Here is a 14,498-nt window from a genome sequence, read left to right as displayed (position 1 = left end):
GGTAACTCCCACCCTTCTCTTAACACTTGCAACAGACTTCTAGGGCGGTGCCCCAACACCAATTCAAACAGTGAATACTTCAGGGAATCAGAAGGGGTATCTCATAGCACAAATAATTTCAGTGGGACTAGTAAATCCCATTTTCGGGGATCCCCTTGGAGACACCGGCACAATACTCTCTTTAGGGTTCCATTTAATCTCTCCACTAGCCCATTCGTTTGAGGATGATAAATGGAGGTGTGCAATTGTCGGATTTTCAACGTCTGACATACTGTCTTTAATACACCAGACATAAAGTTGCGCCCTTGATCTGTCAGAATCTCTTCTGGAATGCCCATTTGGGCAATCCATTTTATTAATTCCTCCGCTATCTTTGGCGCTGTCACCGTCCGTAGAGGTATTGCCTCGGGGTAACGTGTGGCGTAATCGATTATTACCAGCAAATACTGGTTACCAGCGCTACTACGCGGCAAAGGACTTACCACGTCCATGGCTATTCGCGCAAACGGAGATCCTATTACCGGCAAGGGTTGTAGCGGAGCGCGTGGTGGCCGATCCTCCCTGGTTTTTTGGCACTCGGGACACGCAGCGCACCATTTTGCTACATCTTCTCCCAAACCAGGCCAGAAAAACCACCGGGAGATCCTGGCCCTTGTTTTATCCCTTCCCATGCACCCCCCAGCCGGGGTGGCATGCGTCAGTTGCCAAATGACACCCCGGAAACATGTCCGGACTACTAGTTGGGTCTGCTCCGTCTCTCCCTCCTGACCCGGTTGTATGTGATAAAGGAGGTTGTTTCTCACCTCAAACCGCGGTCGTCTCAGTGTCATTCCGGCATCTGATGTCGAGGCGTCATCCAGGGGGGCAAACCATAACTCTCGTAGTTCCTCATCTTCTGCTTGGGCTTCCTTAAACTGCCAGCTACTGGCCATTGCCTGAAGATCCACCATCCCGGGCTCATCATCACTTTCTACCCTTTCCTCTGACTCTCCTACCCAGCCATCCTTATTGTTTAGCCTTCTCTTAGCTGCCTCTCTATCTCCAATTCTTTCTAAGGTGTCATACAGTGGGGGCCAATCACACCCCAGCAACATTTCACAGGCCAATCGGGGCGCCAATCCAACCAACAATTCCCCTTGATGCTCCATTACTTGTAAGGAAACCCACTGACGTGGGAATTGTTGCATTTCTCCATGCAAGCATGAGATCCTCACCGGGGTAGCCCGACGCCCAGGGCAAGGCGTAACCAACTCAGCCCTCACTAAGGACTGTGCACACCCCGAGTCTAACACCGCCCACACCTTGCGGCTGCTCACTTGTGCCCGCACCGTAGGTCGCTCCCATACGGCATCTTCCCTACCGTACCCAAAGCTGCAATCCATTGGTTCCCCAGCCTGGGCATCCCTGCGGCTCTCATTTCCTCCACAGTTCCACTGCTCCGGTTGCCACCTCTCTTGGGTACGGTTCGGGCACTCCCTGGCGAAATGACCCATCTTCCCGCAATGGAAGCAGACGATATCTCGTACTGGGCCTCGGATGGGTTCCTTCTTCCTCTCCACCTCTTTTACTACCCCTGCCAAGGGGTTTGGAGTGCGCCTTTCTTTTGGGAAGAATCCCTCTGAGGCCGCGAAGGCCTCCGCTAATTTTAGAGCTTCCTCGCAAGATGAAGGTGAGTGCTGTTGTACCCACTGCTGTGTACGCCCCTCTAAATCATCGAGGAATTGTTCCAGGATTATCTGGTCCACCATGGCCTCTCTGTCGCACGTGGCCAGATCAATCCATTTTCCAAATAGGTCAGACAACAATTGTAACAAGAGACGTGGGTGTCTTTCTTCTGCCCCCTTCTTGGCCCAAAACTTGCGCCAGTAATGCTCAGGATTAATTTCAAGCCGGTATAGCATGGCTGTTTTAACTGCATCGTAATCCCGCGCCTCATCTCTCAGGTCAATATGCCTCTTGGGCCTTTCCGACTACGAGAGCCCCTAACTGGCCTGCCCAAAAAACTTTATCCAAGCCCGTGAAGATGGCGTGGCGTTCAAAGGCCTCAATATAGGCCTCAGGGTCATCTTCACTAGTCATTTGCAGCGTGTTAAAGGCCGAGACGCCCGGTCTGATCCATTCTCGTTGTCGTTGTAACAACTGCTGTTGCATGTCTACGATCTGTGTAAGCAACTGTAAATTCTGGCTTAAGGCATCGGGAGTGTTAGCGATAGGTGGCTGCATCATCAATTGTTCTTCTGGACCCGGCCCCTCCTGCAGGTTCCCGGCCAATGCACCACTTTGTAGCCGCCGGGCCTCATACATGAGTTGGATCTTTCAGTGGTTGGGGCTTCGTGTAGCGCGGTTACCCACGTCAGGTACCTACATCGTAGATGTCTTCTGCGAGGCTCCTCCTCCCCTGCACCTCACCCTTACCCAGCCCAGCGGATCTTGGCTGTTTCTGTGGGTGCTCGAATAATTCCCCAGATACACAAATACCAAGCTCACCCCTCGCTCCCACTCCCTGATGTCATGCACTTAGCCCCTTCTAACCTGGGGAAACACAAAAAGGAACCTTTCAAAACTCAACTAAAACTCTATGGGCCTAATGAGAGGCATAACCCTGCCCCTATTAGGCTTCCTAGTGGAGCCAGTAGCCTCTCTGCTCCTCTGCTTAACAACCGGGTCACACGCTCGGTTCAGTAGCCCTCTCTTTCTATGTCTGATTCCTGCCACTCCTTGCCCAGTATCTCCCAGGGCGACCCTCTCTCCGGGTCTTCCCCGGACCGCAGCCTTCTCTCTGGGTTCTCCTCGGACCGCAGCCCTCTCTCCGGATCTTCCTCGGTCCACTGACCCCTCCGTGCCGCCGAGGCTCTTACAGCTCTCTCTCTCTCAGCTCACCCGCCACTGTCACGCTGTCCTCAGGCGTTGGCTCGTCCCCGGGCTTCTTTAATTCTCCGCGGGGAGCGCTGGCAGTCAGCTCCGGTGTTCCGCGCCTGCAACTGACTCCACCGGCCAGGCTCCCTCCCAGCAGCCACGTGCGCGCCCCGCTCCTCTCCGCCGCCGGCCAGCGATTAGGAGTGACGTCACCTGCCAACTGCAGGTGACTTAAGGCGTCGTCCAGGCCACGCGCGAGCTTCTCCGGCCGTCCCTGCTCTTCCTCACATCCTGCGGTGAGTAAGTTATTTTTTTTTTTTCTTTTTTCTCCGTTCCGCCCCCTGCCTCTGGCTCTGGGGCTCCCTCCATGGGCTCGGGAGTCTCCCCAGTCTTTCTCCGCCTGTGACAGTTGGGAAAAAAATTTCTAACTATTTAAGTTGGTCTAATAAAAGATATCAGATTCACCCAAAGAACCTTGTCTGCCTGTGTCCTTAGGCCAACACAGCTACAACCTACATCATCTGTTTTCTCACATTTACTCTCTAGGGTGCCTTTGAAACACTTATAAACCTGCTGACCCAGGTGCGGGGAGACTAGTACAAAGAAATGGTTCTCTCTTTCTCCCTCATGGCTTTGTTCTGCTTCACAGGCTTAGTCATGCAGTTGTCATTTTGCTTAAAAGAACCCTTTCAGAATCAAATAGCAGACAAATCATATTTCCCTTTTTTCTCATGTTGCTAATATTATCTTAGATTATTAAAACTGGGAAACAAAATGAAAGCATGCACTTCCCTCATTCATGTAATATCTTTTTTGCACTGCACTTAGTTTCAACAATGGAAATGTTCATGAATGGTTTATTTTTGCTTTTGCTTATGGTTTTACTTCCTGGGTCTCAAATATAAGCCCAATTTTGTAGTATTTGAGTTATAAATATTGCATGAGAATGGTTAAATCTAAGCAAAAAAAATCTCTTCTTTTAAAATATGTATATGGGAAAATCTTATTAAAGTTTACTTTGTCTTTTAAAAAAACCTTAATTTGGGGTCTCAGTTATTTTGAGTGATCTCTTCAACTTTTATATCTAAATAAAGGGCTAAAATCTGTCTTTGATGTATATGCGTATGACTGGGTTGTACATATATCCCAGAACAAAATTCAGTTCCAGGAGATGGTAGCATAAGCAGTTTGTCTTATAAATATTAAAAAAGAGAACTCAAGAAAAAAAGTTGAAGTTAGAGATACTTATTGCTCATAATAAGCTTTGTTTATCATACCTCTCCCCAGTTTTTCCCTGCAAAATGTAGTGAATGATTTAATATATCTACCTTTTGAAATATTATCTGTTTCCAGAAAGTACACACTCTTCTATAATCGATTTGGAAAGTGTTATTCTTGCCAAAATTCAAGAGAAGGAGGAAGACCATTCAGAAGCTATATTAAAATCAGAGAAATTTCAGCAGGATTTATTTGTTATGGAAAGGATTCTAATGGAGAATGTTTTTCAGGCCAAACTTGCAGCTTACCGGCAACTTCCTGTTCTTATAGGTATTTTTCTCATTGGATAAGTCATTGTCAAAACGAATCTTTGCACATTATCAAAAACATCAAGTAAATGTTTCCTAAATCCAAACTATGGACAGAAAAACAAGCTCTTTTGGCAAAGAGGGCAGGAAGGGTTTGCAATTTAGATTGTTCAGTTCTAGCTCTATTTATCTAATACCCAGCAGAGCTGTATGATAGGGCTGAACAAGTGATTCTTGAGTTGCCTTTTCTCCTTCATTAACAGCAGCAAATGAAGACTTATTTACAAGTTTCTTAATATACTTGGTTCTTGAAACTCAAGATATAGATTCTATTTAAATATGCTCTTTTGGTTTTACATTTCTGCACCTGAATACAGGGCCTTTCAACCTTAAAATTCAGCCCAGATTATGAGTAAACATTTTAATCCTTTAATGGCTTTACAGTGTGTATGAAGAGGTCAGTTCACTGCAGACCACAGGTTGCACTATTTGGAATCATTGTGTGGAATCTTAACAGAAAAGCCAAGGACTAAGTGGGCTAGGAGACTGGACTACCCCCATGTCCAGTAAGGGAGGTCTAATTAAAAGAGGAAAGAAAATATTTATGGTGTAAGGAAGCCGCCTTTATTGTAGCTGTTCATTGCATAAATATTCTTAGATGAGGTCAACCCAATATTCTTTGCAAGCAACACATTAATTTTTCAGACACATACATAACTTTTAAAGGTAGTATCAATAGAACTTTCAGTCTTAATTTTTGACTCATTTATATCCAAGTCACAAAAGTCCAATCTTGCAACCTCTATGGTACACAGTCCCTGCATTGAATTTGCTTTTGTTCGATACTTCAAAAGGAGGGAAATAGTTTCAGGGGAAGATTTCTAAAGCTCAAACAGGAGCTAGATCTCCAATCCCTATTGAAAATCTAGACTGTATGCATGTTAGTTGATAGGAATAACTTGATATCCTTTGCCAGCTGACAGAAGTTGTGAACTGTTGAGAAACAAAAGACTACATAACCAATTAAGTAAAAATATAATTTACACTTATTTTTGATAGATGCAGTTTCATTTTAATTATATTACAATCACCTAGCAATTCTCCAACATGGATTCCTAAAGTTTGGCATCAAAACTGAAGAATTCCTTAACATTTCATAAAATTGGAAGTTGGAAGGAAACTTTGTTTCCCTGGGGAAAAGCTATTCTGTAGCTATCTATCAAGTTCTTAGAAGGCAGGGTAGATATATGCACCTTTATAGGAACACTTTGCAGGTAGTGTTCTGAGTTACAACAATCTTTGAGACCAAATATAAGTTCACTGTTGGTTCCAGGGGGCAGGGGAATCTAGCTACTGGCTGTGAGCCTGCAGCTGATTTCCCCTAGCAGCGGCCCCTTCTCCCTCTCAGCCTGTCCCTGTTTTCAGAATGGGAGGGGGGAAAGGGAGCAGAGTGAGCTCATTTTAGGGTTCCCCAACTGGCACTGGAGAGTGGGGTAAGTGCATTGGAGTGCCTGCACCTTGTTGCGGGGGGGAGCTCCAACATACCCCCCCCCCCCTCCAGCAGGGGCTGAAAAAACCCCAGACTGAGCTCCCTCTGCTCCCTTCCCCACTCCCATTCTGAAAACAGCTCAGAGGTTGGCAAGCAGGGAGACACAAGTTACAGATGTTCTGTTTTGAAATGTCTTCACCTGAACCCTCATGCATTGAGGTTTCAGATTTTCACCTGATCAGCCATTTTAAACAGTCTGCAGCCATGCACTTGTGTTTGGTCAAAGCTATAGACTGCTTTCTGTGGCCAAATCAAGTGAAAATTGTCACTTCTGTCTGTGTCCTAGGTTTCTAGTGAGACTGAGCAGGACTGCAGATCTATGAAGTAAATATGATTGAGGTTCTTCTGGATGAATTTATTTTAGAACCAGCTCTTGCATCACATGTTGGTGAAAGTACAAGTGAAGTACAAGTAGTGGAAGCACCGGCAGAGGCAGAAGAGGAGGCGGAAGAGGAGGAAACAGAGAAAGAAATACTTTCTTCTGATCTTCCCACTTTAAGTAACGCATCATTTTTTCTGGATTCAAGTGAAGCTCCAGAAGAAGTCTTACCTCCCAGCTTGGAACGACTGTGGTCTTATACATGTGACCTGACTAGTGGGCACAATGTAAGCAGCATGGCTTGGAACAAACTAAATCCAGTAAGTTAACATATTCTTCTAAACTTTTGGGAGTATTGGATACATAATTGTCAAGATAAAAATACAAGCCCTGGGTTTCATATACTACGCTGGAGCAGGGCGTGAATGCAGGATGGATGTGTATCAGAAGATACCTAAGTGAGCTCAGGTACTAGACATAGTATAACTGCATTAGCACAGTGCTCTGCCAATGCTAATATACTCTGTTTCTCAGCTGGGTTAACTTGCCCAGAGTGCCGTGCTAACCTATTTATGCATCTTTCAATACTCAGGCTAACTCATTCAGGGTTAAGTCAAGTATATCAGCACAGCACTAGATTGTACAGTGTAAACCTATCCTAAGGCATAGGCTTTGTATTCACAGTTAACTGTAGGCAGGAAGATATTTAAAAATCTGGGCCAAAATTTTTACTTAAACTGAAGTATATTTACCAATCTGTGCTTTTGGTTTTTAGGATCTTTTGGCTGTTGGTTATGGACAATTTGGTTTTAAAGAACAGAAGAAAGGCTTGGCTTGCTGTTGGTCACTGAAGAACCCTATGGTAACACAGAGCTAAAAAGTAGTTCAATACAGTTGTTGTTACTTTTGTATATATTTGCTGTGATAATATTTGCCTTAATTAGTATAAGATTATTTAATTTCCTATTCCTGTTTGCCTGGTACAGTTAATTGTTTGTTGGCTTAGAGTATGTTCCTTCTGGAGAAGGGGTTTTGGTTATAGCCGTGTTGGTTTAAGGACAGGTGGGCAAGCTTCTTTGGGTAGATGTGATATCTTTTATTAGACCAACTGAGTAATTAGAAAAAAAGTTCTTTGCAAGTTTTCAGGCACAAGCACCCTCCTTCAGGCATAGGGAGTCTCTGCAGTTCTGAAATCTCTGCCCCTTTCCCGCTGCTCCCCACAGTCTTTACCTTACTGTAAGAGTATGCTACTTGGGCTTTGTTCTCTGCCAGGTCACGGAGTATGGCACTTGGAAGCACAGCCCTTGCTGAGCTATGCAGCAGCAGCACTGCTGATTGACTGGGCTGGAGACAGCGTTTCCCTGTACTCTGGGCCCAGGAGGGAATCCAGCCTGAGCTGGAGCAGAGCTGTGTTCTGACCGCCAGTGTGGGGTGGGTAGGGAAGTTACTGTGGGTCTGACTCTTGGCCTGACCCAGGCACAGGGCCAGAGTCAGAGCCACAGCCTGTTCCCCGGCTGCCCTCCCTCCCACTTTCAGTACATGAATCTAAGATGAGGGGATTTTTCTCCCATGCTGACTGGGGGGAAAAACCTTGTCTTAGACTTGAGTAAATATGGTAACTACTATAATTCTGATGACAGGATAATAAAAACCTTGGAAGCTAAGGTTCTGTACCTCTCAGGGCAGACAAAAAAGAACTAGTAATTCACGCTGCCCCATAGTACTTGGCAATGTGCATTAGATTTGATCTGGATGAGGTGCATGTAGAAGTAACTTTGTGCACATTCATCCTTTCTAGTGATGCTGCCAACAGAAGTGGTAATTGTGCTGGTTTTGTAATATAGACAGCTGTCCATGGGGAACTGAACTCATTTCCATAGACCACCAGATAGCTAACAGATGGTAAAAAACTGTCAGTTAATACCAGCTAAAGCTGGGCAACCTATCAGTGCGAAGCTCCATACCCCATTTCCAATCCCCAGGGCCTTCCTAGACAAGATTGTTATTACGTCAGGTAGGTCCAGGTCTATAGATCCTTTTATAAAGATTTTTCTACTATGGAAAACACTTAAACATGTCAAATGTAAAAACTAATTTCTTTATCTTTCATATTTTTCCGTTATTTTTCTCCCACATTTGTTAATTACTGAAGATATTGTATTTAAAATTTTGTGTTTCCCCTCCCTACTGCACTTTCCTTTCTGTAATTAAGTTATGCTTTGGCCTGTATTAAAAAAAACAATTATTTTAAATTCAGTTCCCAAAATGTGACTTTTTTGTAATATTTTAAAGAAACAACACATTTAATAGATAGTTTTCTTAAAATTTCTATTTGGAAAGTGAACATTGCCAAAATAAATGTTTTGAACTAAAAACATTTAGTAAAGTTTTAAACATTTAGTAAAGTAAAGTAATAAAGTTTAAACATTTAGTAAACTCTTCATTTACCATGAAGAGTAAGGGGTTTCTTTTATAACAGAATGATTTCCATTCAAATTGTAAACATTATCAATTTTTCTCAAAAAAAAATGTTCTAGAATCAAAAATAAAAAGCAATAGCTTCAAATTCTGGTGTTTAAAATATAGTTTTGAATATTTAATGCTGGCCAAAGTGAGGACATTAATTTTTATTACAGTAACTTGTATGATTTAAGCCAGTGATTCTCAACCTATTTGGACTTGAGGCACTCCTCTCTGGATTCAAGGCACCTCCATAACTTTCGTAAATTGAGTGGCACCCAGTTTCAAAAACTAATTTTTAGATTACAGTTCTTACTTTCTTGCAGAGAGAATGTGATTCTGCAGCCTAGCACTGTTTATGGAACTCACCTGAATGGCAGGAGTCTAGCCTGTTAAAAGAATTATTTCTGTTGGTTGTCAAAGGCCCCCTTCATAAAAAATCCAGAAACAGGCCTTGCAGCAGGGACCAGAACCCAGAACTCCCCCTTAGCTTTTATTTATACAAACAAACGAAGCTAAGGGGGGCTTGCATAAAAGTCACACATTCTAACGTGTGACATATATTTTAAGTCACATGTTTAAATACGCAGTAAAATGTGCTGAATAGTCACAATCAAATAATAGTGGTGTGCTTACATACTGTATTCAGGCTAAAACTCTAAATTAGAGTCCAGAATCAATCCTATAATTTGGGGTTCTTCTTTCCTCTAACACTTCTTTCCTCAACACAGTTGTTCTATTTATGATAGCATGAAATTAACAAATTCAGTAGATCACCAACAATCATATTACTTGCATGACTCCTACTGCTACAGTATTTGAATGCTTAACCTTGAAAATCAAGAGATGACGTGCATTGAAATACAATTATGTTCAGACAAATAACCACTTTATTTCTGATAACAAGGACTAAATGCAGTAAACTTTGGTAGAGTTGTGTCCATCTTACTCCAAGGCTAGAATTCGGTCCCACATAATCTACTTCTTTATCTATAAATCATGCTGAGTAAATTGCATGAACCTAGTAATTCATTGACTACTAAATTACTTTAGATTGCAGTTTACTTCCAACTAACTTTCTGTTAATTAGAAAAGAACATAACTTAAAAGCAGAGAGGTTTAAATAATTTTAAATTGTGAAGGGCAGAATTGGAGGAAAGTTTTGGTTGTGTAAAACCAAGAGTTTACATATAGAGGGGACTGGAAACTTACTTTATGCAAACATCCAGTTTTCCCAGAACACGAGCTCATAGATGTAATTCAATTTAGGCCCAATCTAACTTATAGTTTAAAAGTCAAATTTGTGCGTAGCTTTATTTTCAATTTTAATGTTCCATGATTGTCCAAACTTTTGAAATTGTAGGTAGTCTGGCACTTCAGTGAAGACATTAAATTAACATGTGCTATTTTTTCCTTCTGTGCAGTGGCCAGAGCGTATTTATCACTGTGATCATGGTGTTACTGCTTTGGATTTCTCTGTAGCAAACCCAAACCTTTTGGCAGTTGGAATGTACAATGGTACAGTTGCAATATTTAATGTACAGAGTCGGAATCCCACTGCAGTTATGGATAGTAGGTAAGACTGCAGACACCCCATCTTGGACCTCGTTTCTTCTCTTGTTTTCTTAGTTGTAGACATCCCTCTTCTTCTGCCCATTTGATGAGTGAATAATAGAACGCTTGAATAAACAGATTCAGTGAATACTCAGAAGTGCTGGACAATTTTACTCCAATCAGCTTTGTATCTCCAGAATGACTTGTAACATCTAAATAGTTGCAGTCCTGGAGTATTTCTTGAACAGATTCTACGGGTGTGGAGATTGTGGGGTGCTTTTTGACTCATGTAAATGGTCAGAAAGGACTAGGTTGGGCCATCCTTCACATACTTACCCTTTTGGCAATATCCACCCAGTACCATGCATGCTGCCATTAATTACTCTGTAGGATTATTAATATTAAGTGTTTATATTAAAGTAACATCCAAAGGCTGCTGTCAGAATGTGTGCCCCAATTTACTAGTTTCTTAACGAAGACAATCCCCGCCCTGAAGGGGTCAGGGTATAACACCTTGGCTTTTTAGACAATAATGTGGCTCTGTGATGGAAGGAAATAAGCCATGTACAGGTGCCCTGATCTAGGTTAATAGGAACTGTAGAGACAGTGATAGAGTAGAGATGATTAGGGAAATATCTGATCTGAACTCAACTGCCTAATTTGGGGCATAATCCTAGAAGGTGCTGACCAAAGTCAGTAGAAGTAGACATTGCTCAGCTTGTTTCAAAATATGTTCAGGACCTTACATGATCTAGCCCCTAACACATTTCCCACTTATTTCAGTGAAAGTAGATGGTTTTCAAAGAACACAGCATCAACACAACGATAGAGGCATCTAAAGGAAGGAACTTCAATCTTTAAGTGTCATTCTTCAATTCATGAAGAATTCATGAAAACACATTCTGGAATAGAAACAACTTTTCAAAACAATAGAACCATGTCTTTTTTCTCATTAAAATGAACCATTTACGAACATTAAAATAAGCATCTGACAAACAACTGAATGTTCCAAATATGTGCTCTTAAATGTTGCAGACACTGATGTCACTATAGTAAGAGCTTTTCCAGAGGTTTCTTATTGTTAACGTTAAGTTTATTGTGTGCATTCCTCTGTTTCAGTGAATCTTTAAATAAACATATAGGTCCTGTATGGCAGCTCAAGTGGATAGAACAGGACAGGGGTACAACCGGAGATGACAAAGGAGAGGTATTAATCTCCATCTGTGCAGATGGAAGAATAACCAAGTGGCTTATACGGAAAGGACTAGGCTGCACTGGTAAGTGCTCTTTGGGGGCGGGGTAGGGGTAGGGCGGGGAGGAGGGGGTTATATGGGGAAATAGTGTGTTTTCTCATATGCAACATGCATTTTCCCCCAAAAATCACCTCCTCCCCAACTTGAGGAATATGTCTTAAGTGGGAAAGTTGTTTCCTTCACTGGAAAAGAAGCACGCCTGGGGACACTGTGCATGCCATGCAGCTGCCCAGAGGGCTGCTACTTGTGTTAGGCTGGGTTAACCCTCTCACAGCTGAGCACCTGTAGCTTGTGCCTGAAGCAGGAAGTGAGTAGTTGGTAGTATCCTGATGAGGCCTGTGATGCAAAAACAACATTTTATTTACAGGAATTATACAAAGAAATACTTATAGTAAAGAACTAGCAGTCTTGCTACTGACCTTGCAAGAGTCTGTGGTCTAACCTTGTGTGACAGAGTAAGTCCTTCTGGGAAAAGAAAGTGTCCAGGAAATGTGGCATCCCAGGAGATGATTTGAGTGAGGCATCAGGAACTTGCTGTTTTACCAGGAAGTTCCTGCTGCCTGCTGTTGCCTTACCCAGACTATCTCCTGGGTTGCCACACTTCCTGGAAACTGTTTTTCCAGGAACACTTACTTCATGTCACACAGTTGGCTGTGACCCTCAGAAACACTTTTTTTTCTACATTCTGTCTTCCAAAGCAGGGTGCATGTTTTGTTTTGGGGTTTTTTTATTTGGCGGGGGGGGGGGAAGGGAGGGGATATTACATGAGAAAATATGGTAATGATTGCTTAAGTACTTTATATTGCAAATTTCTCCATGTAAAAAAGCCCTAGGTAAAACCTTTCAGAGTTGTTAAACATTCTAACTACTTGTGAATTATCCAGAACATTATAATATACTTGTATCTTTTTCATGAAAAACAATTTCATTTACTGTACATTTGAACAGATCTACTGAAACTAAAGCGAATAGGAAGTGAAAGAAAAAAAATAACAGGTGAAAAAGAAAAGAAAAGTGAAGCTTTGATATCTCGACAGGCTCCAGGAATGTGCTTTGACTTTCATCCAAAGGTAGGTTCAGGAATTGCATCATGGCTAAAGTTTTATCTAACAGAACTAAACATTATGGGCCAGATCTTCAACTGATATAAGAAGATCAGGCCTATACAAGCTTACACAAGGTGACAGTTTGACCTATGTATTCTAACAGCCACCATATGTTGTGATTATCTGTTTTCCTGACATATGAAAGAAAGAAGGTATCACTTTTACAGGCTCAATATATTTATTCATAAATAGACTGTTTCTTAGCTCAGCCTAGCCAAATAACTGTGCCTTTGATTTGTTTATGTTAAGAATTAATGTATTGACTCCTAATACCAATCCACATAAATTAGAGAGCTTGATTCCTGGTTTCCTTTGAGCTAAGCCCAACACAGGAACTCAGCTGCATGCCACTTTTACAGCTCCTGGATACTGAAGACCCAAGTTAGTCAGCTCCCCAAATTAGAGGAATGTCCACCTGTAAATGAATGAAAGTTTCAGAATGGAAGATGCGTGGCCTCAGCAGATTAATGTGTTTTGCCTTTACTCATTTAGCTGGAGCAGGGGTGGGCAGAATATATTCTGCAGGATGAATCCGGCCCATGGTGGGTATTTGTCTGGCCTGTGGCAGGTCCCTTGGTCCCCTGACCCAGGCACAGTCCAGCCATGGTGCATCCTGCTGCCCTTGGGCACACAGCAGGGCTGAGGCTGCTCCACAGCTGGACTGCTTTTCTAGGTAGCCCAGGTGGCAGGCAGCTCCTTTCAGCTGCCACCACCACAAGCCCCGGACCCATGCTGCACAGCCTCAACCTTGCACACCCCACCCCTGCTCCGGGCTCACCCATCCAGGCTCAGCAGCAGTAGCACAAGGCAGAAGCTGTTGCTCAGCATGGCGGTGGGGGGGAGTGGCCCTTCTTGCTCCTGCTGCCAGCAGTTCCCCGCTGCAGCTGCTTAGAGCCTACATGGGGTTGCCCTGTTTCTGCTTAGTGCTGTCACTGCTGCTCCACGGGGCAGCCTGGAGGAGGTGGTGACTTTGACGTAGATGCAGGACAGCCCTGTACGGGCTCCAGGTGGCTGCAGCAGGGAGCTACCGGCAGCGGGAGGGACCACTTTCCCCTCCATGCTGCACAGTCCTGACCCCATGCGCTCTGTGCCTGCTCCAGGCTCTCCCTTCCAGGCTCAGCAGCGGCAGCACGGGACCAAAGCTGTTTCTCAGTGCAGGTTAAAACCAGCCTCTCCTGCTGCTGGCAGCCCCCTGCTGCAGCCACCCAGAGTCCGTGCAGGGCTGCCCTGGGTCTCTGCTGCTGTCACCACTGCCTCTAGATTGCCCTGTGGGGCAGTGGTGGCAACACAGAGCAGACACAGAGCAGCCTTGCATGGGCTCTGGGTGGTTGCAGCAGGAACGGCTGGCAGCAGGAGGGTGATGGGCTGCTTTCTCCCCATGCTGAGCAATAGCTTTTGTCCCGTGCTGCTGCTGCTGAGCCTGGGCAGGTGAACCTGGAGCAGGTGCAGAGCGTGTGGGGTTGGGGCTGTGCAATGCGGGTCCCTGCCAGTACCATGGGGCGGCAGCAGACAGAAGGAGCCACCACCGCCGCCTGTGCTACCTAGACAGGTAGCAGGTAGTCCACCTGCAGAGCCACCCCAGCTGCACTACATGCCCAGGGTGTGGTAGGAAATGCCACAGGTGGGTGGCGTGGGGCAGGCTGGGTCAGAGCTGTGCCCGGTTCCAGCTGATCCACTCTAGCAGGGGTGAGTCTGGAGTGGGTTTGGGGTGCGCTGGGGATGCACACTGCTGGCAGTGGGGGGAGGCGCTGCAAGATGCAGAGGCTCTGAGCTGTTGTGGGGCAGGTGTTGACAGGCTCTGGGGGGACGCACACGCGGGGGATGTCCACCATACCCACAAACCCTACAACCATACCCTCCCCCACACACAGTCAC

At 44.3% G+C, this 14,498-nt stretch overlaps 1 protein-coding gene across 4 annotated transcripts in view; it reads left to right on the top strand.

Moving 5' to 3' along the window:
- Window positions 1-14,498, top strand: part of WDR78 (WD repeat domain 78) — a 38,229-nt gene that overhangs the window by 17,017 nt on the left and 6,714 nt on the right. For all 4 annotated transcript variants that reach the window (XM_025212877.1, XM_014523459.2, XM_006031264.3 and 1 more), the window contains exons 8-13: window positions 4,210-4,404; window positions 6,296-6,570; window positions 7,026-7,112; window positions 10,135-10,286; window positions 11,384-11,541; window positions 12,466-12,587. In XM_025212877.1, the coding sequence (XP_025068662.1) occupies window positions 4,210-4,404; window positions 6,296-6,570; window positions 7,026-7,112; window positions 10,135-10,286; window positions 11,384-11,541; window positions 12,466-12,587 (989 nt within the window). The remainder of the gene's footprint in view (window positions 1-4,209; window positions 4,405-6,295; window positions 6,571-7,025; window positions 7,113-10,134; window positions 10,287-11,383; window positions 11,542-12,465; window positions 12,588-14,498) is intronic.

Source organism: Alligator sinensis, unplaced genomic scaffold (assembly GCF_000455745.1).
Source record: "Alligator sinensis unplaced genomic scaffold, ASM45574v1 scaffold1339_1, whole genome shotgun sequence".
In the NCBI taxonomy this organism is placed as follows: domain Eukaryota; kingdom Metazoa; phylum Chordata; order Crocodylia; family Alligatoridae; genus Alligator; species Alligator sinensis.
This window is presented reverse-complemented; position numbering and strand designations above follow the sequence as displayed.